Source organism: Muntiacus reevesi, chromosome 5 (assembly GCF_963930625.1).
Source record: "Muntiacus reevesi chromosome 5, mMunRee1.1, whole genome shotgun sequence".
NCBI classification, from domain to species: Eukaryota; Metazoa; Chordata; class Mammalia; order Artiodactyla; family Cervidae; genus Muntiacus; species Muntiacus reevesi.
The window spans coordinates 86,211,666-86,237,859 of record NC_089253.1 but is presented as its reverse complement, the minus strand read 5'-3'; the positions used below and the strand labels follow the sequence as shown (position 1 = coordinate 86,237,859).

General features: G+C 45.4%; 1 protein-coding gene across 1 annotated transcript; it reads right to left on the bottom strand.

Annotated features, from left to right (window-relative positions):
• Positions 1-4,239: 4,239 nt before the first annotated feature.
• Positions 4,240-26,116, bottom strand: C5H1orf105 (chromosome 5 C1orf105 homolog). Its single transcript, XM_065937132.1, has 7 exons — positions 25,964-26,116; positions 25,201-25,286; positions 20,284-20,374; positions 12,225-12,305; positions 10,064-10,131; positions 7,481-7,548; positions 4,240-4,579 (listed from the first exon to the last, which is right to left on the bottom strand). The coding sequence occupies exons 1-7, from the start codon at positions 26,114-26,116 to the stop codon at positions 4,434-4,436; spliced, it is 693 nt and encodes a 230-aa protein (XP_065793204.1). The 3' UTR covers positions 4,240-4,433.
• Positions 26,117-26,194: the final 78 nt, after the last annotated feature.

Genomic DNA, 26,194 nt, shown 5'->3' with positions numbered 1-26,194 from the left:
AAAGACTCGGCAAAGAATGAGAGATAACATCCTGTGTGGGTGGATATGGCTATCTCTCCTCTGACCAACTTTCCTGACACAGTCACACAATTGCATCTTTGTTCCTACCCAGAGAACTGGACCGTTGGTGCTAGGAGAACATTATTGCTGCAATCACCAGGGTTCAGTTAGAGTAGAGAGTAACTCACACTTGTTTCCATATTGGCCTGTACACATGCTTTTCGTTTGTGTATGCATTTGTTATTTATCCAATTGAAATGATAAGTTACTCAAAGGCAGGGTCTTAGTACTCAAACCTTTCGTATCCCCAGAGCCCCAAATACTAGAATCTCAACTCCTATTTTTTTTCATTTTGCTTAGCAATTGAGAAACGAACTTTTCTTCCTTCTTAGTATCTCTAAAATGTGAGTAGTTCCCATGGGGATATGGTGGGAACATGAGATATTGTTCTCATTCTCATGAAGTGACACATTTTCTAGAGAGACAAGAATTATACTTATGAAACAGGGGCAGTGCTTACTAAGGTGCTAAACTGAGGTGGGTTTGAGGGGGACATGGCTGAAACAGGATTGACCATCTTAGTTTTCTCTAGAGATTAAGTTTATCTATTTCTAGACATTCTAGTTTAACCTTGATTCTTAAGACTGTAGTTCATAGACTGACTAACAGAAACAAGCCTGTGCTTCCTCCTCTTCTGGGAAATTTTCTGTATTCTATTGGGTATGGTCATCCTCATCCTCAGACTTCCCCAACCTAGGAACTATACCCACGCAGGATACTCCAACAGGGCTTCCTTAGAGGAGACAAAGCCATTCTGACAAACCCTGTTTCATATCTAATCTTTGGAGTTACATGATTCTTGGACATTTTTAGGAAGATGGGCAGCTTCACTGTTAATACTGCAGGGTCCAGGAGCCAACAGGCCCCTGACTGGCCTCACATTAACGTTGACAGTCAGGGGCCAGGGAAAAGACGAGTGACCCTGAGGAGGGTAGAAGACAGTAAAGGCCTGTGGGATTTCCCAAGGTTAAACTAGGGACTGGAGACGACAATGGCTTTGGGTTACATACTTGATTTTTTTTCACAGATTCTCCTAAATATAGCATTTCTCTCCAATCCTGGCAGTAAGGCAACAACTATGATGATTGATTGGTTTTTAAGTTCCCTGTTGGAGTGAAAGAAGATAAAAGAGTAGGAGTAAGTCTGACTCATGTTTGTGGATTTTTATTATAACAAGAGTCATTTTTTTTTTCATTTATTTTTATTAGTTGGAGGCTAATTACTTCACAACATTGCAGTGGGTTTTGTCATACATTGACATGAATCAGCCATGGAGTTACATGTATTCCCCATCCCGATCCCCCCTCCCACCTCCCTGTCCACTCGATTCCTCTGGGTCTTCCCAGTGCACCAGGCCTGAGCACTTAACAAGAGTCATTTAGTTTTAAAACGGAAAAATCAGGCTTTAGCCTTAAAACAAACAAATCTAGCCAAGATTATCCACGTTAAAAAATTAATCCGAACAGTACATGACTTTGAATCAGGAATAACATTATGACCAGATTTTTACTGTGAAGAAATTATCCTGGTCGATTTATGAGAGGTTTGTGGATGAAGCTTAGGAACATGCAGGAGATAAAACAATAACTGACAAGTCCAAATTATTACCTCCAAGGATTCAATTAGGTAAGGAAGAGATTGCACCAAGGAAGATGGTAGACTCAACCATTTAACCCCCATGGTACAAAGAGAAGCATGTTTAAGATAATTTCTTATAAACATTATCACCAGTAGAAAAAACCAGGCAATACCCATACAGATCTATTTGTGAGTTTAAATTGAAATCACTGCATTGGGTAGGTTGTGTGGAGAAGTGGTCAAGGGTTAGACTTCCCGATCTAGGACAGCCTGTCCTCAGGGCCGTTACAGGATAGAGCTGCGGGAGTAAAGTGTGAGGGAAGCTCACCAGCTGGCTAATTGTTCAGCAAAGCTGCTGATGGGACACCACAAGTGGGCTCAGGCCACCTTGGGTCAAGGCTTGGACCTCAGATTCTGGGAAATGATTTCATAGTAACCAAAACAAATAAGCTAACAAGCATTCATATAGAAAAATGAGAGTTCAAAGGGAACTTGAGTTCTTGTGCCAACTGGTCAACCCATCCTCTTCTTACCAGGACACTATTTGAGAAACCAAGTTAAGGTTGTTAAACAGATGATGTGAGGAAAGAGCAGTCAAAGATGTTCAAATAGAGGTAAAAGATGTTCAAAAAGTTAATATCTCCAAACTTTGCAAACCTGCTGTTGCCGTCTCTCTAATCTCTCCCAAGGGACCAGATTTCTCAGGTAGATGAGTGAAAGCGTCTTAGCATTCCTTTTCCTGGAAGACTGAAGATGCAAGGGTACATACACCCTGCACCTTACTAGTTCTCAAAGCATGGTTTAGGGACCCTTGGAGTCTCTGAAATCCTTTTTTGGGATTTCTGTGAGGTCAAAATTATTTTCATAATGACACTGAGATGTTATTTGCCTTTCTTTTCTTGTCTCTCAGTGGTACAGTGGAGTTTTCCAGGGGCTGCATGACATGTGACAATATTATTACTCTGACAGAAACTGGAAGGTGTACTTGTGTGCTGTTGTGTTTTAAAATTTCTCCATCTTAACTTATAACACAATAACTGTCAATGAATATAACCCACCCAACATTTAGGAGTGCAAAATGTTCCTAAGATCAAGAATTTTAAGAACCACAATATAGACCATCATTGTCAGTCACCATGCTAGAATGCTAACAAATACCATCATGTTATTCTTTTCAATGAGATTTGGGGAACACCCAAGTATTATAGGTGAAGATTTCTTAAGACTTCTTAAGGAGATTTAGAAAGTATTCTATCTGTCTAAGTAGATAATATTCAGATTACCTCAAAAGCTCTAAATAACTGTGCTGTGGACATGCACCCTCCTCTAACATATGGGTATGTGTGCCCCAGATCCTTTTACTGGATATGTTAATTTGCAAAGAAAAAAGATAAGGAAACATTTTCATCTGTCCTTTGATAACTATCTGAAATGGGATCATAATTCATGTATACAGCCTTCATTTGAAAGGAAGTACATTCTATTTTTGGAATTCTTGAACTCTAAATGAACTGAAACCAAGAATCCATAGCCTACCAGGAATATAGGGTAATCAAGCAAGCTTTTCCAGCTTGGGGGTTTGTGTGAATGTCTCTGTGCATGCATGCATATGCAAGAAATGAGGTCAGTTTGATCACCAGGCCATCTGTTAAGAGACTTCTGAATTACATTCTTCAAACACAGCACAGAGGTTCATTCCCACAGGTTGGCCCAGTGCCCATTTAGACAGGATCTTGGGATTCCATAAGGCCACTGCCTCCTAAGCAATAGAAGGGATCATTTTTAACATGAGCCTTCCTGAAGCTGGGCATGGAGAATATGAGCCCACAAATATAATATTACAAGCCTAGAATTTTCCTTTGTCTCACACACAGGGACTGTGACAGAGCTGGATATACATCCTCAAGTCAAAGTAACCAAACTACAGAATAGAAGCATTTGATTTGAATTTGACTGAACACAGATGAGATGAACATCCGTTACATTCCAGACACTAATGGAGGTTACCTGATGAAGGCAAGACAAATACTTTTTCTGTCCTCAAGAGTAAAAGTGAAAAAAGTGAAAGTGTTAGTCGTTCACCTATGTCCAACTCTTTGTGAGCCCATGGACTGAGCCTACGAGGCTCCTCTGTCCATGGAATTTCTCCAGGCAAGAATACTGGAGTGGGTAGCCATTCCTTTCTCCAGGGGATCTTCCTGACCCAGGGATCGAACACTGGTGTCCCACATTGCAGGCACATTCTTTACCACCTGAGCCACCAGGGAAGCCCTGGGTAGCCATGAGCCTAATGTGACATGAACACACAACCTTCACCTACCATTTACCAGTTACTGCAATCCAGTAACCTCGGTCATCTATCAGAGTTAACTGACTGAGATAAGGACAGAAGGGTGACCACCATTTCTCTCTTTTATTCTTATCATGCTGACCTCCTGAAACCATCTCTGGCCCTCTGTCCTGAAAGAAGAAATGATTTTCACAGAAAATTCATGTCTTAGACATAGAAAACTGTTGTCTATTATAGAGACTCTTTAGCAAAATAAAATGAATGACACTCAAAATGTTCCATTTTAATCATCACAGGTTTATAATCATGTCTATTAAACAATTTTCTCTTTAGGAGAAATGAGAAGATAATGGTAAGAACTAGAATTTTAACAATGGTTAGGAAGGCAAAATTGAGTCACCTTTTTCATACTAAGAGGAAGTGACGTGAAGGCACTAGTGTCAGAAACTCACTTGGTGAGGTGGCTTTCTCTCTCAGCATCTGGAAGGTGATGAGTTCCCACCACTCACTGACTCACTGCTTTGCCCACTGGTTCTTTTCTGGGCAAGGAAGAGAGTTGTGTCTCTTTCAGGGTTTCGTAGGCATCTGACAGCAGTCCGTGGAAGACAGCTGTCCTGGGGCCCAGAATGGGCAGTCTGTAGTGAACGTTCTCTGGAGAACAGAGCAAGAAGGAAGGAGAAGGGCTCCTTAGATTCTATTTTTAAAATACACTCAAAATAACCAGTGTCACCAAGGAGTTCTCAACCTTATAAAATAGATTCAAGATTCACATGAAAATCCTAACAGAACCATCTTACCCCACCACACTTAAGCTTTTACATATCTTGGTGAAAGAGGTCAGAAAAGAGTGTTTAGAAATGAAACTCAAATATTCAGAGAGACTGCCAATTAAATTATAAATGAAGAGAAAGTGCAACTGGAGTTGTAACATGAGTTAAAGGGAAAAGAGGATACAATCCTCAGAAGACTTTTCAGGGACACATGTGTGGTTCTGCTCTTCAAATAAACAAACGTGATCTTACGAAAGCCTACAGTAGGGGAAATGCACTTGTATTTCAAAAGGAACCTTCATTTTATGAAATAATTTATTTTAGGGCTCCTTAAAATGCTTACCATCCTGACCTCTTCTTTGGTTATCAGTTTATTTACAGATAGTTAGTTTCTTCAAAATTTTTGTGAACGCTCATTGTGAAGGAGAGTACATCAGTGCCTAAAATAGCATATTCTCACCGGAAGTCACTGAATGACTAAGGGAACTGGTGTCCTGCATTCCCTGGAAAATCTCCTTGGTCGAGGTGAATGACAGCTAAGAGATGTCAGAAGATCACAAAACAGTTCAGTGTCATGACTGTAATGAAGAGGAAGCCGAGGTATAGGGTCATGATAAACTAAGAATCAGAAGCCAGATCTCTTTAATCCTAACTCTTCGTGTCACATCTTAGCCCTGGTGGAGTCGTAGACCAGCCCAGGTTGTAGACTTAAGTCAGGTGGTTAGCAGCTGTACCAGTGTTTATGGACAAGAGCTTGTGAGTCTTATGGAACTCTGGACTCAAGGCCAAAGTCAAGATGAAGAAATCCCATCACTTAATAGAGATAGGCTCTTTCCATTTACTTAGTTCTCACTAGTAATTATTGAGGACCTATGAAATTTAGCTGAATCCAGAAAAATACTAGGGATTACTGTCATGATTAACAAAATGAGTTGGGCAGTCACTGGCAGTGATGTTTTCTGGGATGACTCAGCCATTTGGTATTTGTAGCATGTCCACAGGCTATGCAACACTAAGCTGTATAAACCAGTGGGACTGGGGCAGTGTCAGCAGCTTTTCTGGGCCGATCAAAAGTGAAGCCTGCTGGTACTGAGTGTCTGGCTCTCAGGGGTGGGAGTGGGCAAAATGCTTCTTTGGTTTTAAAGGTAGAAACATAGAGACCCAGAGAGTTTCAACAAGATAGCTAAACCTGTCTAGCAAGCAGGATCTAAACCCAGGTCTCTCTGCTCCTAGGCACCTTTTTTTTTAACCTCAGAAAGCATACACAAGAGCAAAGCTAAGCTCAGAAGGGTTGCAACTGGAATCAACTATCAATCTACCAAGTCTCAGCTCTAAAAGCACTCTCTGAAGTCCTACCTCCAAGACTGAGGTTCTTGGATGAATACAATGGGCAAGAACCATGTCTATTGAGAACTTAATGTGATCTACATTCATCAAGTCTAGCTCTTATATTGGTAGTTGAAAATATATCCCCAGGGTTAATAAATTCATGAGAAGTATCTTATCACATTGTGCTGTAAAATCAGAAAATAAACATTTTTGCTTAGGGAAGGCCAAGTAAGTATACGTGAGTGTGTGCGCACATGTAGGTTTCATCCTTTGTGAGGCAGACCTGAAAAAAATCCAGGCTTAAGGGAAACTCAAAATGAAAGTGCGGCTGGTAAGACAGAACCCTGAAACCAGCCTCACATGCATTCATTCGCCCAGCACTCACGAGGTTTCAAGAGAATGAGGTGGCTGCAGGCAGATGGGGGAACTTTCATGAAGGATGCGCTTAACTCTTGGCTCTTCAGTCCACTTTGGCTAAATGACAGGCAGGAGAGAGGCCAATATTTCTGTATACATAAGAAGGGATTGGAGACCCACTAGAGTGGAAATCTCCTAACCTCAGCTGTCCCCTTAGTGTCCGGTCCTCCCTTTTGACACTCCTTCAAGATACCCTTTCTGTCCTCAAATTTCCTTTCTGATGTCTTCTCAGTTCAATTCTGGCTCTAACTCCCCTGCAACCTTCCAGGAGAGAGCTTAGACTTTCCCGTCAGTATGAAGTAAAGAAAGTGATCTTGATTTTCCCTACTGTGTGTATCAAAAGAAAAACTGAAAGTGGCTTCAGGTAATCTGGAGCAGATGAAAATACGGACATAAAGTGACAGCCTCTGCTGCATCAAACCCGTAAATTACATCACTCCAAAGAATGACCCACCCCTCCTTCACCAGCCCTGTATTGGTTTCTCTGAAAGATAAGACTTATGTCAATGCTGAAGCCAGAGATAGAGTTGCTATCCTTTTATTCTATTACCAGTGAGTGAATGTAAGAATAGCCCTGGGCAGCTGCCAGGAGAAGACAGGTGTTCCAAGGAGCCTGTGGGAGGGAGGGCTCGGGGCTTGGTATGGCCATCCCAGCGGTGTGGGGACATACAGCCTTTCTCCCCTTAATTGGGGCTGTTAGGACTGCTGAGAAGGGAACTATCTATAGATATTCTTCAGCAAGTGGATTAGGGGGCTCTTTAAATGGGGCAGAGCCACGTGGCATGGAGACAGGACCCAGGAAGGAACACACCAGGGACAAGGCCAAGTGAGGGTTGAAGAGGGGACGGGGAGGGCTGGAGGGAAGGGGGGGCTGTGACCCACCGAAGCAGGTCAACAAGCAGCACGTGAAAGAGAAGGGATGGAGAATGGGAATTTGTTCAAAAAATTCAGAAATTATCTTAGGCAGTAAACTTTTCATTCTGTTACCATGAGGGTGGTAGGTTTCCCCCTGCAAGTACCCCAAAAGAAGGCAAACCTGTTAGGATGTCACCACGAGAACGTTTGGGTACAGTCTGGGCTTTTGGCAGATGGAGGCTCATCATTCTGATAGGAAGAAGCAAGAATACACATTAGTGATTTGGCTAGGGCTTGGCAGAAAGGAATGTGTCTTTATAAATTTTAAAATACAGATGGGCTCTCGAACCCAGCGCCTGCTAACTTGCTGTTCAGACCACCGGGCTACAGTGTGAGACGACTGGTCAAAGACCACTACTTCAGAAGCTCTTTTTACTTAAGTGCTATTTTCATGGATTTTGATAAAAGCTGCATTTAAAAAAGTATTTTATTTCACTGTCAGAACATGTACAGTCTGAAAACAGAAGGAATTAAGGAAAGAATCCTCCAGTTCTTAAGAATAAACATAACAACACTTCCAATCTACCTTTCAAGCGCAAAATTGAGCATATTTTTATTACAATCTTCTAATTTTGGAGAAAATGTCTTGACCACTGCCTATTTTTTTCATGGAAGCTAAGATTGGAAATGACTTTCAACCAAAGGTGCTCAATTGCTCAGTCATGTCCAACTCTTTGCAACCCCATGGACGGTAGACACCAGGCTCCTCTGTCCATGGAATTTTCCAGGCAGAATACTGGAGTGGGTTCCCATTTCCTTCTGCAGGGGATCTTCCTGACCCGGGAATCGAACCCACGTCTCTGGCATCTCCTGCACTGGCAGGCAGATTCTTGACCCACTGACCCATCGGGGAAGCCCCAAACCGTTTCTACATTATTTTAAGTTGTTTTACTTCTAAAGATTGACCAATCTGTAAACTTGGATGGGCAAGCTACACCTCTACATTCATTTCTTGGTATCTATTTCAACAAAGATTTTCCAAGATTATTTTAACTTTGCTACCAAAAATACGGCCAATCCAGCTAGTTAATTTTATTAAATCTCCATTGGAGGATTCACTGGGACTAAGAAAAAGAAAAATACCTTTACTTGTCCATTTTTGGCAAACAAGAAGGTGGTGTTTGTAAGACAATAGTTTAAGAACTGTCTATACTATAATACAACAAATATATATCTATCTGCTTATACTTATTTCCCTGTCTTTTCCTTTCTCCCTTCTTTCTTTCCTTCATTCCTTCCAATCAACAAACATCATTTAATTCCCACAATGACTATAATTGAAGTCTCTTAAAAGTATTTCAATGAAGACAATTCCATCAGCCTATATGCATAGTGATACTTAGAGACTGTGAGGAGAGAAATTATAAGCTACAAACAGAACCAGGATCTTACTTTATAGTCACACAAGCTCAGTCTCAAACAGAGTAGGGTGCTTTCCTTCATTTTATTAAAAACTAAAAATGGCCAATCTAATACTACTGGGATTGACATGATTTTAGAATTGGTTTAGCCTTCACTCTAAGCTTTAAAGGAAGAAGACCTTGTTTTTTTAAAAAAAATATAATGTCTCAGGATTTGAGACTTTCTTTAAAGTACCAAATATACACGATAAATAAATTGAGTCAAAACTTTTCAAAAATCTCTTTCATAGAAGAATGAACTTTAGCTAAGAAATTCCTATGTTTAAATAGTTCAATTTTCCATTTAAAATCTGTAAAGAATATTTATGAGAGTTACATTTATTGTGATCTAAGAGCACTTATTAAGTATAGAGTTGATGCAGGGAATGTCAGTGCTGGAGCCTGTCACATTTAAATGTCCATTTCCACCATCACCATGTCTACTTGGGCCAGGACATGGTTTTGATGCATCTGAGTCCACGTCTTAGTTTGTATAAATGGCCCTGAACTCATACAGAGAAATATAACATCTACTACTATCCATCCTAGGTTACAAAAGGGCCTATTTATTTTCCCACACCATTGCTCTCTGTAAAGGAAACAAGTTAATGATTGTCATTAGATCACATATAACTTCTTGGATATGTAAGGGTCACTGCAGGCTTACATTTCAACCATCTACTGCAAGGCAAGTTCACTTATCTTGGTGCCTTATCCAGGGTGACTCCGTGTTTTGAGTTTTTTTTTAAAAAAATGAAAACTGAATTCTTCTTCCCTGTCTGGTAGTAACATGCAGGAAAAAATCCCAAAATCCAACCAATCAAACTTTGACTGTACATTACTTCTGATCTTGGTAAGAAAGCAGCAAATGACAACAAAAGGAACGGATAACAGTAATTTTAGTCACTGGAACGTATTAGAGGCTGTCCCAGTCCCAAGAGAAATGATGTATGATCTTTCATATCTTATGAATTAGATATGTCATCTACATGGAAAATTTGTGTTTAGTTCTAAGTTATTAAACAAATCTATTCTATGCCTTGTACAGGTCCTATGAAGGTAGAAAGGAAGATTACAGTTGGTACAGTAGTTTTAATAGTTGTTTAGGGAATAAGGTAAAAACAACTATTTTTTGGTCTAACTGTGTATTAATAGTTTAACCAGAAAATGAAACCACTCAAGAAACTCATTGCTTAAGCATTCCTAAACATTTTACTTATTATATTTCTCAACCCACTATCCTATGTCCCCAAATGAATATAATTAGACATAAATCTGTGTCCTGATTTAAATCTTTAACTTACCTATGATTCATAATATTTGCAAAGGATAGTTTCAGATCATCTGGGATTATCAGAGTTTTTGGTTGCACCTATGGAAGAAAGTCTCATGTAGAACAATGCCCCAAACTGCACTCTAAGTTATAGAAATAACATACCATCTTAGCAAACTCAAGTTGCATTTAATGAGTCATTCATATATAATTTTCTCCTTTCTCTTAATTTACTCCTATTTTCATTTTTTGCTGCTATTATAAGTGGAATAGTTCTCTTTATTTCATTTTTGGATTGTTCATTGTTCACCTAGAAATAAAATTAGTTTTTGTACACAGATCTTGTGTCCTATAACTTTGCTGTACTCATTTATTAGCTTTACTAAATGTTTTGTGGATCCCTTAGGGTTTTCTATATATAAAATCACATCATTTGAAATATGGTTTTATGTTTCATAATTTTAATTTCTTTTATTCTAATTTCAGTTTCTTTTCCTTGCCTTAATTTTCCTGACTAGAATGAACACTCAGTGGTGAACAGAAGAGGCAAGGGTACATATCCAGGTCTGTCCCTGATCTCAGGGGAAAATACCCAGTCTTTCCTCACTAAGTCTGATGTTAGTCGTGGGTTTTGGTAGACACCCCATATCAAGTTGAGGAAGTGCCTTCTATTTTTATGAGTTGCCTTTTTTGGCCCTTCCCCATGGCATGCAGGATCTCAGTTCCTGACCAGGGATTGGACCCACGTCTCCTACGAGTCTTTTTATACCTTTCCAGCATCTCCGCTCTACCCCATGAGTGGAGGGGTCTCAGTGACAAAGCAGTCCCTGCCCCAGTCCCCGCCGAGAAGGAAGTGGAGCTGCTACTGTACACAGTGAGCCAAGAGCATTTTGCACTTATTTTCTAACCTCTTTTCATTTCCCCTAGGCTCTGAGAACCCCAGTTCTGACAGCAATAGGTAAGGGCCCTTGGGCACTTTTGCATCTGAGGCCCTTCCTTTGCGCATTCCGATAAAACTATGCTGTGTGCTTCTACTCAGGGCTGGTCTGGGCAAAAGTGAAGGTCAGAAAAGAGGTCTTGTGAGAGAGAACAGCTGCTGAGGTCCCCAGGGAGCCAACTGGCCAGGGCCCGCTTAGGTCTGGGGTCAGGGCCTTCTAAACGTAGACACAAGTGATTCCAGAAATAAGACCAGGAGAAATTCTAATCCCAATTTCCCAGCCCCCAGCCAATGCTGATATTGAATACTGTGATCCTAATTATGCAGAATGTGAATGGAGGTCGTAACATCCAGGTACACCTTTGTTGGTAGCTTCAGTGACACTTCCAAATCATACATGACAAACTCACAAACCCAGAGAAACACTTGCTTGGTGGAAGCATTTTCACTGTGAACTCATCAAAGGAGCCTCTCTCATGCCTCCTGTTTCTCTTTACTCCTTGCCCCTTTCCTGTTTCTGCACAACTAGCCTCACCATCCTCCCTGAGTCAAAGGAGGATCAGAATTGAAGAGATGCTTCCCAAACCTAACCATTCAACGGAATTAACCTTCAATCCAAGCCTGATGCTTTCTCTGAAGGCCCCTAACCCTGCTTCCTACACTGACCCAAGTCTTAATTCCAACACGTACAGCCTCCCTCCTGAAACACACCTCTTTCTTTAGCAACTCAGATGTCAGAGCTTTGTTCTTGAGATGCCCACATCCCCCTGATAGCCTTTCCTTTCCTAAAACTCCCCCCACCCACCATTCCCCACCACCAGTAACAAACAATCACCTGTAGCCAGGAAGTACCAGAGATTCTCTCCCCAGCTCCACCACCACTGAGGCCATGACTGAATGTATGACAAAGCCCAGGATGAAGCTGCTTGTTTCATGGCTGTGATGCTGCAGTGTTGTGTTGGAGACATGTTAAGGCAGAAGAGAGGCTATATAACCTCTGGCACCTCTATAGGGTAGTCACCTGAGTCCAAGCAAAGCAGCTCAACTCCTCTCTTCCCCTCTGGTTCAAGCCTGTGGTCTGTTGTAAATGGGGAGGTTTACCATGTAAGGTGATGCTGCTCCCAGGATAGCAGCTGCCCATCTGTGGCCCTTCCTGCCAGGCTCCGTCCTGGTCTCTCTGCTGGGCTTTGGTGCGGAAGGCGTAGTGCTGTGCCCTGGGGACACCCATGCCCACACCTGCCATCCCCTCACCTACCATCTTCACATCTCGACACGTGGAGCACAGCTGCTTGTTTCTGATCAGTGTGGGGTCGTTCTGGTTCTGGTTCCACCCGGCCTGCAGGGAGAGACAGAGACAGACAGAGGTGAGGAACCTGGGTAGCAAAGAAGTGGGGAAGGGGTGGAGGGGTGGGAGGAGTAACAGTTACTTCTGCCACAAAAGAGAGATGAACACTCTGGTCCCAGCTGTGCCCAGGATGGATGTTAGGCTCGGACAGGGTTCAGACTGGAGAGTGAACCACAGACTAAACAGTGGCCTCGGGCGCAGGCATACAGTGGCACAGGCGTAAGACAGCTGGCAGGGGTTGGGGTGGGGCAGGGTGGGCCTGGGGGCTGAAATCCAGTGAGGTCCCTCTTTTCAGTGTGAGGGGCCTTCCTCTCTTATAGGTGACACTTTCTATATTTCATACACAAGTCCCACCATCTTGACTAGTTGAGGACCTCCAATGGCCTGAGAAAAACAAATAGAAGACTTCTCTGCTGCAAATCTGCTTTCTCTAGTCCCTCTGAAATCCTATCCTCTCGGGTCAGGCCTTCACTCTGGGGCGATGTCAGCTTTCAAGCGTACACTGCCTGCTACCACGTGGCCCTTCTGCACCACCCGAGAGCCGTGATCAAGACCTGGGCAGAACCGGAGCCGGTGTGTGGGTCCTGAGCCCCATCCCTCCCCAGAGGAGAGAGGCAAAGAAACCACCAGCAGAGGGAGAGTGGGGCCGCCCGTCTGCTCACTGTAAACACTGCTTTCTTTTGGACCCCACTTCTGCTGAAAGGGGAAAGGGTGGGCTTCGGCGCATTTCCACCCGAAACGCAGGCTTCTCATTTGCATAGCCGGTGAAAGCTTGGTTAGGGAACAGATGGCAACTTGAGGTAGCATCCCGTGTGGGGATTCTCTCTTACTCTTTCCTGTTCACACTGTCACCAGAGTCCTGAGATAAAGTCTTAGGAAGCATAGATACAGGGGAGAGGAGGGGCACAGAGACAAGCAGACAGTTACTGCCAACTGAAGGCTTTTCTTTCATTTGATTGACCTGGTGATCTGTCACCACAGGTGACACGTTCCTGCTGTCCAGACAGGTGTGCAGAACAGGAAGATGGGGATATACCTGTGTGGCAGGGGTGTGCCTGCGGCGTGCCCCTAAGGTGACCTTTACCGGACTGTTCCATGAGATACGCTTGGGTGAGGCATTACGAGGGGTCTGAGGACTATAAAGTATGCACCATGTTGGATTCTTCTGACAAATATTTAAAATACATTTCATGTTTATAGTCCATTTTCAAAGAGTCAGTATTCCCACACTGTGGGTTGGCATGTGAAAGCATGACTGGAAATGACTTAATCCATTCATTCAGCCACAAATCTTCATTGTGATGCCACCGCGTGGAGGGCGCTGAGATGGGGTCACAAAGATGAATAAGAGGTTTCTGGCCTAAAGGAAGACCAGGGAAGAATACAGACTCATGTATTTGTCCATTCATTAATGCTGGAGTGGGTTGCCATTCCCTCCTCCAGGGGATCTTCCCGATCCAGGGATCGAACCCGGGTCTTCTGTATTACAGGCAGATTCTTTACCACCTGAGCCACCAGGGAACCCCAGGTACTGAGGATGTGGAGGTAAAGAAGAAACCATTTCTGACCACTACCTGCTCAGCACCCAGTGTTTGGGTACCAAGACGTGTGCCAGTGTTGAAGGCAGAAAGACGCTGAGGCCACGGGAGCGAAAAGGAGGCCTGAGCTCCCCTGGTGGGGGTGGGGCGTCACAAGAAAGCTCTGAGGCGGGTTGAAAGAACAGGCAGTGCTTGGGTAGGTGCTGGAGGTGGTGAGCAAGGAGAGCGGGCGGTGCTCCAACCTAGGAACACTGCGCAGTGACTTGGAAGAAAGACCTGGCAAATCCACTTCAGGTAAGTGAGGACAGCCTGGAATGGCCAGTTGTGTGTGGGAGGAGGGAGGGGTGAGAAGAGGCTGGAGAGGACCCCCTGCAAACCTCACCCCGACCCTGGGCTGACTCCTCTGCTCTTCTGTGCCCATTCAAGCTTCTACCTTCTCTTCCCAGATATCCTGGGCATGGGACCTCCCGGGGCCCAGGCTTCTCCCCCTGTCCGTCATGTCTTTTGAGTTCTGAGACTAAGACACCTCTCTGAAACTGCGATTCAAGGCTGGATGTGCTAGGCATCACTGAAGAAGCAAGGGTACTTCTGGGCCTTCAGCAAAGAGAGGGACTGTGTCCCCTTGGAGGACTCAGCAGGGGCTTCTGAAAGTGGCATCTGTGCTTGGTCTGAAAGGACGAGGAAGACGTGGATGGGCGGAGGTGGGGTGGGAGGGTCCTCAGCAGGTTTGTTTTCAGTAGAGTTAGAAGCAGGTGCTTGTGTTTCCTGCAGTTGATTCTGCCCCTCTTGCAGACTTCCGGTGTCTGCAGAAGAAAACACTAGAGCCCTCAGGGATTGGAGTCACAGGACTCATCTGAATCAAGCGACAAGCATACCAGGTGCCCGGCAGGAGCTTGCTAATTTAACATCTGGACTTGTGACCCGAGTCCCACACTGTGAGGACTGTCATCCTTGGGAATTTGAGGGAAAAACATGTCATATATATTGTTTGATCTGGCTTTGGCAACTCCTTATCCTGTACAATCTAGCTTAGACGTTTCTTTCTCAGAAAGTCTTTCTCCTGACTCCCTTACCTGGGTGCCTGCCTCTCAGATTGCATCAGGGATTTAGTATAACTCTTGTTGCAATTTGTGCTGTTATTCTGTTTTCTTTTTAGCATGTTTGTTTCCTCCTAAGAGCAAGAATGTATCTCACACATCTTTGGATATATAAGAGGCTGATTTCCAATCTTCTCACCACAGAGAACTCTTTTTATTATTTCCTTCTCATTGCCTCCCAAGTTTTGACAGCCTGTGATCACTAGAGCAACTATCCTGCATCTCCTAAGTCCTTCTCCTGTTTCATGTTGATCAAACACATACGGTGACAAATACAAGTTTCAAAGGGAAGTACTGATAATCACCACTGACCCAAAGTAGTACCGGAATCTAGAACCTACTGTGTCGCACAGTGGGCATTCAACACATGTTGGTTGAACGAATGAGTCAGTGTAAGCATTTTAAACTATCAGGTATATAGACATGACTAGCATACAAGTATGTCCATAAATCTCTAGAACACAAGACAGATGTGTGCAAAGATCATTATTGTAATAGCACTTTCTTCAGGGGAACATTACAGGACGTTTGTGTGCAACCAATTCATGGACACAAGGTTCTTAGAAAAGCCAAGGCTAGCAGGCAAATTGCTCGGTTCCAGACCTGGCGCTGTGCTTGACTGGGCAATCCCTGAAACGCTCTGGGCCTCCCAGTCCCCTGCTGCGGCTGCTGCTGCCGGTCTCTATGGCCAAAAGGCCAGAGGCCAACTCTCATCCTGCCCACGCTTTCTAGGGACAGAAAGAACCAGTTTCTGATGTGTGGCTTCAGGCACTCTGCCAGAAAAGTGGCGGTATTACCACCTGAGACTCACTGTCAGCCAATCCTTGCCCCCAGAAGAGCCACTGCATCCCTCCTCACCTGGAGAGGCAGGCAAGGGCCTGGAGGTGGGGGGCTGGGGGGTAGAGGGGTGTCTGTGCAGTGTGGGAGGTGGCCGTGATGAGCAATCCTGCCTGGCCGGTCTATAAAGACACCAACGCAGACTCTTTGGGATTCTGTGTTCTTTTGTGCAAAGTCACAGCCATCAGGGAAAGAGGCTCTGAAACGTCCATGGGGCTCTCATTTCCTGAGCAGCTGTTCTCAGGACAGCACCGGCAGGGTGACAGGAGAGCCCGGCCAAGGTTATGCAGAGCTCAGCTGACCCCCAGGGCCAAAGCCTGCGCCCCACACCTCACACCTGGGAACAGCCTCTTATCTGAGCTTACTGTCTGCTGAGGCCCCTGGACTCTGGCTTGTGGCCAAAGTGCTGGGCCTCCTTGAATCTTAGAGGGGGAAAAAAAAAGAGAATTTTTTTTCTCCCTCTCCTTCCCTCTTCCTCTCTTGGTCTCTCGCTCTCTTTCAGACACACACCTGTCCACCTAACAAAAACTGAAAAATGTAAGCACCAGATGGCGATTTTAAAAATATCCATCACAAACATGATTCGAGGGGCACTGACAGGCCTGACTCCTATCTTCTCGCCCCACACCTGTCTTCCTTTCCTCCTGCTCACTCCTGCCTTAACTGAGACACCTCATCAACCATCACCTACTTCCACCCTTTCAGTGGACACAGTGAGGAAACTGTGGCTCAGAGAGGTTAAGAGATTTGTCCAGCAGTCCATACATGTAGTTTCTGTCATCCAGAAAGTTCTTTGAGTAAAGAGTCAAAGAAAGACTACCTTTCCCAGGGGCAGAGAGCACTCTTAGTGTCCATATCAGGACATGATGAGTCCTGCAGCCCTTAGAAGCCAAAAAGTAACAGTAGGAGAACTACGTTCAATATTCAAACAAAAAGCCCCCATCATAATTATACATTTCCCTGCTCTCGGACAATACCAACCATCTCAAAGAACAAAAGTGAGCATAGTTTAAGAGGTACTCTTACTGCTCACTAGGAAAAATTTCAAACATACACGAAATGATCAACAGTCATGTAACTATCTTCCGGACTTATTAAACGTGGTTTTCATTTCATTATTTAGATCATTATTTAGATCTAGATCATTATTTCAGGTTAGTTCTTTAAAGCTTGGATTTGTGGTTATACGTGTTTGATCAACACAAACAGGAGAAGGAATGAGGTGTATGTGAAGGGTCATGAATTTGCAAAAACTGAGAGTCGATGACAGAGAAATAAGAGTTCTCAGAAAATGGGAATTGCCTCCTATAGTGTTCCCAGCCACATCTCTGCTGCTGGACAGTGTTTGTTAATGAGGGCTTTTTGTCACAAGTCTGCCAAAAGCAACATGAATAATGTTCTCCCCTTCCCTCTGACTTGTTAGACTGGAACAACAAAGCCAGTCAAGGAGAGCAGACGGGGATGGGGCAGGAATGGAGGGAGTGGGTGGTACTTCACACTCCATGGTGCAGCGCTGGGGGGAGACTGGGTCACAGCCCACCCAGTAAGCAGGCAAAAGGGCTCCTGCCATGGTTCCCTGATCGCCTCCATGTTCGCTCTGCTGGGCTGTGAGCTCTGAGTAAGTCACCTCCTGGCCTCAATTATCCAATTACCGTGGTCACGTTCTTCTCTCACGGAATCCGGAGGAGTCGAGTGCATGCCTGGCACAGGCAGGTGAAAGCCCAGCCTGGTGAAGAGCTGCCCCACAGGTGTTTAAACGGGCACACGGTCAGGCCTCATCTCTCGGTCTTCATTTTCTGTTTTTCTTCTCTGTGAGCTCCATCTCTCCTCCCTTGATTCCTTTTTGGCGTCTGTTGCCCCGGACCCTTCTGTGTGTCTGGCTTCTGCTCTCTTGCTCTTTGTCTCCCTCTCCCTATCTTTCTGTCCGTGAGCCTCTGCTTCTTTGTCTCTCTGGTGATGCACTCAGGCGTCCTGCTCCAGACATACACACACTTGCCCCTGGCCCGGGACTGCTCCTGGGCAGCAAAGGCCACTTGGAATGTGGATGTTCAAAGCGATGCCTTCTGACCCGTGATGATGAGGATGAAGGGAGCCAGGTGGCAGGACCTTTGCACCTGTGCCCTGGGGACAGGATCTCAGGGCTACCACAGCCTCCTGACAGGTCCCTGGTGTGGGGGAAGGAAGGAAGAGAGAGACAGCACATTCCACTCCCATGAGATAGAACACAGCTTCTCTCTAGAAAGGAGCAGCACACACACATGCAGGCCTCAGGCTCGCCATTGACTCTGGGCGCTGAATTCAGATCTGATATGAGGTACCCACCGGCTGCCCTAAGAGAACAGGGATCCCAGGGCCCTAAGAAGGGTGGCAGACTATGCCTCCCCCAAACCTGCCACGTTGGCCTAAGCCTTGTTTTGAGCTAAGATGCTCTGTAAAAACAGCACATGCAAGAAAAGAGGTCTAACCGCTTCCTTTTCTTCCTAAAAGGAGATAAAACTGCATATACAAGATGACCTAATATCAGAAGAAAAGTAACGTTCTTATCTTCAAGGACAAGAAGTGAAGCCAAGAGAATTCTGTACCGACCTTTTCAAAATAATTGTTCTCCTTCAGCCTCCTCACAGTTTACTCTTGCACAACTGTCTATTTTGACACCTACTATAAAAACATTCAGGTTTTGCTACTTTGGGCCTTCATTTTCTCATGAAGGCTCCTGTTTCACATAAAACTTATAGTAAATAATTTTTTCTCCCATAAGTCTGTCCCTTTAAATCTCTAGTTCAGCCCCAAACCCTAAGACGGCAAAGGTAAAATTTTGCCTCCCCTACACCTGTTTGGCCTACACAGCCGCGCACGCACGTGCACACGCTCGCTGGTGGAGGGTCAGTCTCTGACAAGGTGGAGGTGAGGGTGTGGGTGAGGTAACTGAGTCTCCTGTCGCAGCAGGAGCGATGGACTTGTGACCTTCCGGGTCTGCTCAGAAACCAGCCTCCCGGCTCAGCCTGCAAGGCAGGCCGCGGGAGCTGTTGCTCTTGGCTTCCATCTAGTGGTCATATCGGAGTATTGCAGTCGTGAAATCCTAAACCTGGCCTCTCCCTCATGATGCTTTCCTCCCCCTCCTTAGAGCCTTAGCGCCTAGGATGGCACGGTGCGCGGAGACCCAGGGCAAACCCGCGAAGAGCAGGCGCTCGGTGGCAGTGGAGAGCCTGTCTCAGGAAGAACTGCAGAGACTGAGTGACTGGAAGACTTCTTGCTGGCACTGCAGCAACCAAGGGGTCAACGCTCCGCTCAGGCCCCTCCGTGCCTTTCTTACCTATTTACCCGTCCAGCCTAAGGTGTTCGGGGGATTCGTGCTTGACTCTCAAGCACAGCCCTGACCCCGCCACTCCCGCGCTTGTAGACCTGGAACGTCCCCTTCGTGCCTGGGCGGGGTCCACCCGCCTCCTTGAGTCCCTCCCACTCGGGCCCGCGCTCTCGCCGGCCGGATTCCTGGATGCTCTGGCGGCAAGCCCAGGCTCCAAGTCTTGGCCACCCCGCACCCCGGCCCCAACCCCGGCCCTTCCTCCTCAGGTGGAAATAATATCTTCCAGATCCAGTGCAGGTGCCACTGCTTCTCGCATCCTTCCCTCGCCCCTCCCCTAGGCCGCAGGTGACCTTTTCCGCCACCTCCTCTCCAGGACTTTGCTCTTTGAGTCCGCGGTTGGGTACCTGGCCTGTGCGCCCACTCATTTGTGTGGGTGGCGTCTGACTCACTCATCTCTTTCAACCACATAACGCGAGGGCCCTGGGAGCGTTCATCCCCTGACCGGAGGTCACCGTGCTAAGCGCTTCACATGCCGCCTTTAGCAGCCCTGGGAGTGTGACTTGGGACTTTTCAGGTGGAGACGCGGCTCACATCCCCCGGAGTGCTCTGTGTTTCTCCACCTGGGGCGGGTGCTCGTTGCACCAGCACCCCTCATATGGGAACCGCCCCCCCAAGCACAGTGTCCCGGAGTGTCCCCCAGCAGCCAGTCGTGGCAGGTTTCCGCGAGGTGAAGGAGAGGTGTGGAGCTCTTAATGTGAAATTCCCTGGGTTTAGGGGGTCTTAGGTGGGAGACAGAGGCCTTCATGGCGGTCGGGGGAAAGGGTTAGAGACTCCAGAAAGGCGGACTGGTTCTGGGCACAGGCTGAGAAGCAGTCCCTTGAAGGTCTCAGGGAAGACCCTTCAATATGAAATTTTTGTGGGGGGGGGGGGGGAGGGATTCCCTTTTTGATGATTGTAACCTGATGCCTTTATTCTTGGTTCTAGTGCCTGGGAGCCTTAAGATACTCAGGACAGGATGGGGCAGGGGTGGGCAGTGTTCACTCACTTCATTTAAGGAAACTCTGCTGAACCCTGAGGATGATCCAGACTCAGGGCTGTGTTAGGGAGATAAGATACACTTTGTATTCATACTCTGTCATCCTGGAACTATTTATAGCCTCGGGTTTCTTTTTGATTAAAAAATAATTGAGTACCTTAGATAAGACATCTGGAACTTGGAACAAAATTGGCAAATTCATACCCTTCTTGGATGCAACCAGAAAAGTGGCAGAGGAATGAGGATATCTGAGAAGACAAAACAAGAGCAAGTTAGAACCGAGATGCCTGTGTGAAGTGTCAGGCCCTTGGGCACTTCAGAGAGAACTGGGGGACACCCAAGCTGTTGCTCCTCACTCTGAACCTGGAGGGCCCCAGCCATTTTGGGGCTGCCATACAATTTCTCCTCTTTAGTCACTCTGGCTTCTCTGGCCCTTTTTCTTTTTTTTAACCTTAAAATTTTTTAATTTATTTTTGGCTGCACTGGATCTTCATTGCTTTTGTGTCAGCCTTCTCTAGTTGTGGTGAGTGGGGGCTACTCCTTGTGGTGCGCCGGCTTCTCATTGCGGTGGTTTCTCTTGTTTTGGAGCACAGGCTCTAGGCATATGCGTTTCAGTAGCTGCAGCACGTGAGCTCAGTAGCTGTGACACATAGACTTTAGGTGACCCTGTGGCATGTGGAATCTTCCCAGACCAGGGATGGAATACCTGCATTGGCAGGCAGATTCTTACCACTGCACCACCAGAGAAGTTCACCACTTTCTTTGAACTAACCAATGCCAGTTGTAGGTTGTCAGAGACAGTGAAGGGTGTGAAAACAAAGCAAGAAAAAAAATTGCTCAGAAAAGCAGAAAGATAATGGGTGAAATGTACCCCAGAGCTCCTTCTTGGCAAGGCCTGCACACAAGCCACTGATACTTAACAAGAGCAGTCCTTTCCTGCCTGGCCTGCGTTCTTGGAGCTTCTGTCCCTGTATTCTAAAACGATCAGACAAAGGATTAATCTCAAAAATATACAAGCAACTCCTGAAGCTCAATTCCAGAAAAATAAATGACCCAATCGAAAAATGGGCCAAAGAACTAAACAGACATTTCTCCAAGGAAGACATACAGATGGCTAACAAACACATGAAAAGATGCTCCACATCACTCATCATCAGACAAATGCAAATCAAAACCACAATGAGGTACCATTACACGCCAGTCAGGATGGCTGCTATCCAAAAGTCTACAAGCAATAAATGCTGGAGAGGGTGTGGAGAAAAGGGAACCCTCTTACACTGTTGGTGGGAATGCAAACTAGTACAGCCACTATGGAAAACAGTGTGGAGATTTCTTAAAAAACTGGAAATAGAACTGCCATATGACCCAGCAATACCACTTCTGGGCATACACACTGAGGAATCTAGATCTGAAAGAGACACGTGCACCCCAATGTTCATCGCAGCACTGTTTATAATAGCCAGGACATGGAAACAACCTAGATGCCCATCAGCAGATGAATGGATAAGGAAGCTATGGTACATATACACCATGGAATATTACTCAGCCGTTAAAAAGAATTCATTTGAATCAGTTCTAATGAGATGGATGAAACTGGAGCCCATTATACAGAGTGAGGTGAGCCAGAAAGATAAAGAACATTACAGTATACTAACACATATATACGGAATTTAGAAAGATGGTAACAATGGCCCTATATGCAGGGCAGAAGAAGAGACGCAGAAGTACAGAACAGACTTTTGAACTCTGTGGGAGAAGGGGAGGGTGGGAAGTTTCGAAAGAACAGCATGTATCAAGTGCTCGGGCCTGTTGGGCTGGGAAGATCCAGAGGAATCGGGTGGAGAGGGAGGTGGGATGGGAGACCGGGATGGGGAATTCGTGTAACTCTATGGCTGATTCACATCAATGTATAACAAAACCCACTGAAAAATAAAAAAATTTAAAAAAAATAAAAAATAAAAATAAAACGATCCACCCATTTCTTGTCATGGTAAATCTCCCTCCAACTATACTCTTCTCTGGAACATTCCTTCGTTCCAGGCAGAAGGTGAGGCAGAGATGCTATAGCAATAGCAAGAGTTCTCTTCCTAGGGTGACCCACCCTGCTGGCCCCTGTGGGTTGTTTAATTACACTGTAAGGAGCCAAGGTGTGTAGGGGGCCTGGGCCTCGTAAGCAGCCTGTGTGTGCAGCCCTGGGCCTTCCCTGGCCTCCGAGAAATGGAAACTCGTGTGGAATGCTGGTAGTTCTGCCAAGAACACCTCTCCTCTTTTATAAGGAAAGATTTCATTGTCCATTGTTCATTTATAACAAAGTCATGCACATGGTGTTCATGAGGCATATATTGTTTTATTTCTCCCACCATTTCTCTGGGAGAGTGGGGAAGTGGGTCTGATCCAGCTCCTTTACCACCTCTGTGTTTGCCGTGTGAACAGCTGGCCTTGAACTTGATACCCAAATGCTGACCAGGAGAGATCAGAGGCCCATTTAGAACTGCTTTGGCTCTCCAGAATGTTAAACAAACAGGACCACAGTGTGATGTGAGGGCTTTTGAGACGAATGATGGATGTGGCTTCAGCACAGTCAGGCCGACCTGAGAGAGACCCCTCCTGGAAGGAAGGGGTCTGTGGGCAGTGACCCTCAGAACTGGGTCTCACCTCCTCCAAGCCTGCAGGTGTGTGTCCAGAACTCGCAGTTAGGGGTGCTCTGAGTACATTTCACTGAAGTTTCCTTTCTCTTTTTCAGACTGTTCTGTGTTGGAACTGCTTGTCCAAAGCTCAGTAATACCTAAAGCACATTTAGAACTTCCCAACCAAGTTCCTAGAAAAGGGTTTTTTCAGAAATAAACAGCTTGGAACGCCGAGCTATGGCCAGAGAAGGGGTTTCCAATCCTTAGGAACTGTTGAGACTTGGAGAATCCTTTCAAAAGACTTTCCATTCCTTCCTTGTCCTTCTGAAAGTCAGGGCACCTCACAGGTGCTGCCCAGTCATCTTAGAGCTCTTGTGAAGTAGGTAAGCACCATTTCTCTTCAGAGGTGTTGAGAAGTCCTCCCAGAACAGACATGGGCAGAGCTCCATACCATGTCAAATGATTTCTCTTTGCAACTGGCTCAAGCATGCTGGCTGCATGGAAAAACTACTCTTTCTCTCCCCAGATGGCTGGCCCCTGGGACACTCCCAGGACCCGTCTGTGAAACTGAACAGCATGTGAGAGTGCCCAGTTGCGTTCTTGGTCTGCCTTTTTCACACCCCCGTTCCCTGCGGGTGTGCTCGGTCGCTCAGTCATGTCCAGCTCTTTGCGAGCTCGCGGACTGTAGCCCACCAGGCTCCTCTGTCCAAGGGATCTTCCAGGCAAGAACATTGGAGCGGGTTGCCACTGCCTTCTCCAGTGCTCCCTCCCGACCTCCCACCAAAGGCTTGTACAATCAAGGCAAAAGGGAGCTGGGGGTGAGAGAGCCGTGCACAGGGATGCTTTGCTCACGGGTGCAGGGGTAGGTCTAAGAGGTATGGGTGGGATGGGATAGCGGGATGTCACCCTAGTCAGATGTCAGACACTACCCATTTCACATGGAAATCCACATTTCTGCTACTGTTGGAAATACAGACGGGGTCACATACCCGCAGGCAGCATTGACCAGGGTAGAGGCTGACTGTTCCTCTCCTGAAGGGAGGTGATCTCCCCTTCATTATAGTTCCCTTCAGCCAGCTCCACTCATGTACACTGACCACCTGACTACCACTGTCACATGAGTTTGTACCCTGCCCCCAATTAAAAGATGCTAAATTGTCATTACTCATGCTGATCCTTGAACTGCTAACAGCTCTTAATAAGAACTAAGTCATTGGTGTTTTTATTTAGTCAACAAGCCTTTGGGTCTATTCAATCTCAGATTGCCTGCTTTATATTAGGACATTAGCTAGAGTTTAGATATATTCCAAGTTATGAGGAAAAAAAAACCCATACAACAAGCACTTTACAGGTGCTTCTGAGAATATACAAAACTGTCTAGCTGCTGACTGAGAATGTGGTTTCTAAGAAGGGCAGCAGATGAAGCAAAGGTGTATGTTATTGAAACGGGGATGTGGAGGGAATATTTCTCATGCAGACTCATTTATCCATGGGCAGGAGGGTACATGAAAGTTACCAAAAGGAGGAAAGGCTCTTTTCAGAGAGTATTATCTTTCCAGCAAATGACCTTACATTCCAGGGAGCCAATTTCTCACCTATGATGTACCTATAAACTTAGCTCCTGGCCTGTCCTCTCCCAGTCTTCCCTGGTTTTTCCCATTCACCCTGACATTAACCTCACACTTACCCTTCCTTTTATTTCCCCTTTCAGAGGAGAGTGTAACACCTGGGGATCACACCAGGGGATCAGAAATGGGAGAGGAATGAGTAAACTCAGTTATTTCAAGTGGCAACTCCCTACACATGAAATCCCCCAATTTTAAAAGATAGACACATGTTCCACATGCATTTGTTTGAAAGGAGATGAGAGGAGAGAGGTTTGGTGAGATTGGAGGAGATTGTCTCAAAGCTAAAATATAGGAAGTTGCTACTCTATGAAGATAAGAATTTATGATTCTAGACTTTTGATGGTTAAAATTTAAAAAGTTCAAATGAAAGCAGGGAGACAAGGTAAGATGATGAGGAGGATAGAAGTGTTTTGAAAGGCAGTGTCCATGGGCAAAATTTTCTTGTATTGCTAAGTGGTAGTGGAGCAGAAGGAAGTTAATTGAGGTCTTATCTCCTCCAGCCAGGCCAATTCTCAGGGCTCACTTTTGTGTTAGAAACCATGACCCTTTCCGTTTTATTGTTGTTAATTAAAAAAAAAAAAATTTGGTGGCACCCCGGGGCATGTGAGATCTCAGGTTCCTAACCAGGGATCCAACATGCACCCCCTTCATTGGAAGGCACTGGATTGCTGGGTAAGTTCTCCTTTCTGGTTTTTAAGCACTTGACTTAGCCTCTTAACTGACCAGCTATGTCCCTCAGATGATTGTCCCTAATCCTTAAGAAATCATCTTCCATGAGACCTTGCTTGAAATCTTTGCTCTCAGTGGTTGGGCTGTTACCTTTTGGGGAGACTGAGCACTAATGGCTTATTCATGAAGCTGGCCTCACTAAACCAGGGAATCTTGTCAAACCTTGGAACAGAAACCTAGAGGGAAAAATGGAAAGAGATCATTTTGCAGAATATATTTCACTTGGCCATTTCCATCATTAGGATGATGAAAGTAAGCTAATAGCAGCTATACATCAGTCAGCACTTCACATTTTTTATGTTTCATATTTGACCCCATTGACCCTCCCATTAAGTAGCCAAGAGGAAATAATGTTATTTCCATTTACAGATGAAGAAATCAAAGTTTAGTCAGCGTGATTTGCTGAGTCACACAGCTAATAAGTGGATTTAGGTTTTCTGACTTTTGTATCGACTACATTTGTGTCCTACTATCTCCCTTTGCTTTTTCATTACTCCCATCTGTTTATGCATCCTCCCACAACCTCAGCTGAATGTTAGCAGCCTCCCATTCAAAGTGTCTGGCTGTTTTCAGTCACAGGGCCCTCCACCCTCTCCCTTTCCAGGCGGCAGAGGAAAGAACAGCACTTCTAAGCAATAGACAATTGGATGTTAATCTAGGTTAATCCACTTCCCAAGTGTGTGGCCTTGGACAAATCACAACCTCTCTGAGCCTCAGTTTTGTCTTCCACGAAAGGAGAAGGACATCGTCACTTTACCCCTCAATGCACAAGACAGAAATCTCCGTGAGGGGAGGAATTCTTGTCTCTTCTGTTCACTGCTGTATCACTAGCACCTGAAACAGTGCATGATACCTGTAGATGTTTGTTGAATATGTGTCCAGTGGATACACGGATACATGGGACGTCCCTAGCTGAGGGCTTGACTTCACAATAGGAGCTCAGTGAAGTCGCCCTTATAACCTTCTTCCAGCCTGGCTTCTTTCCCTTGCCCTTACGATGCCACATCCCGGGTCTCGCTGTTGAAGATGAGCTTTCCTAGCTCAGGGCATTCCTCCCGGGAGAGGAACTGGAACTGGAAGTTCC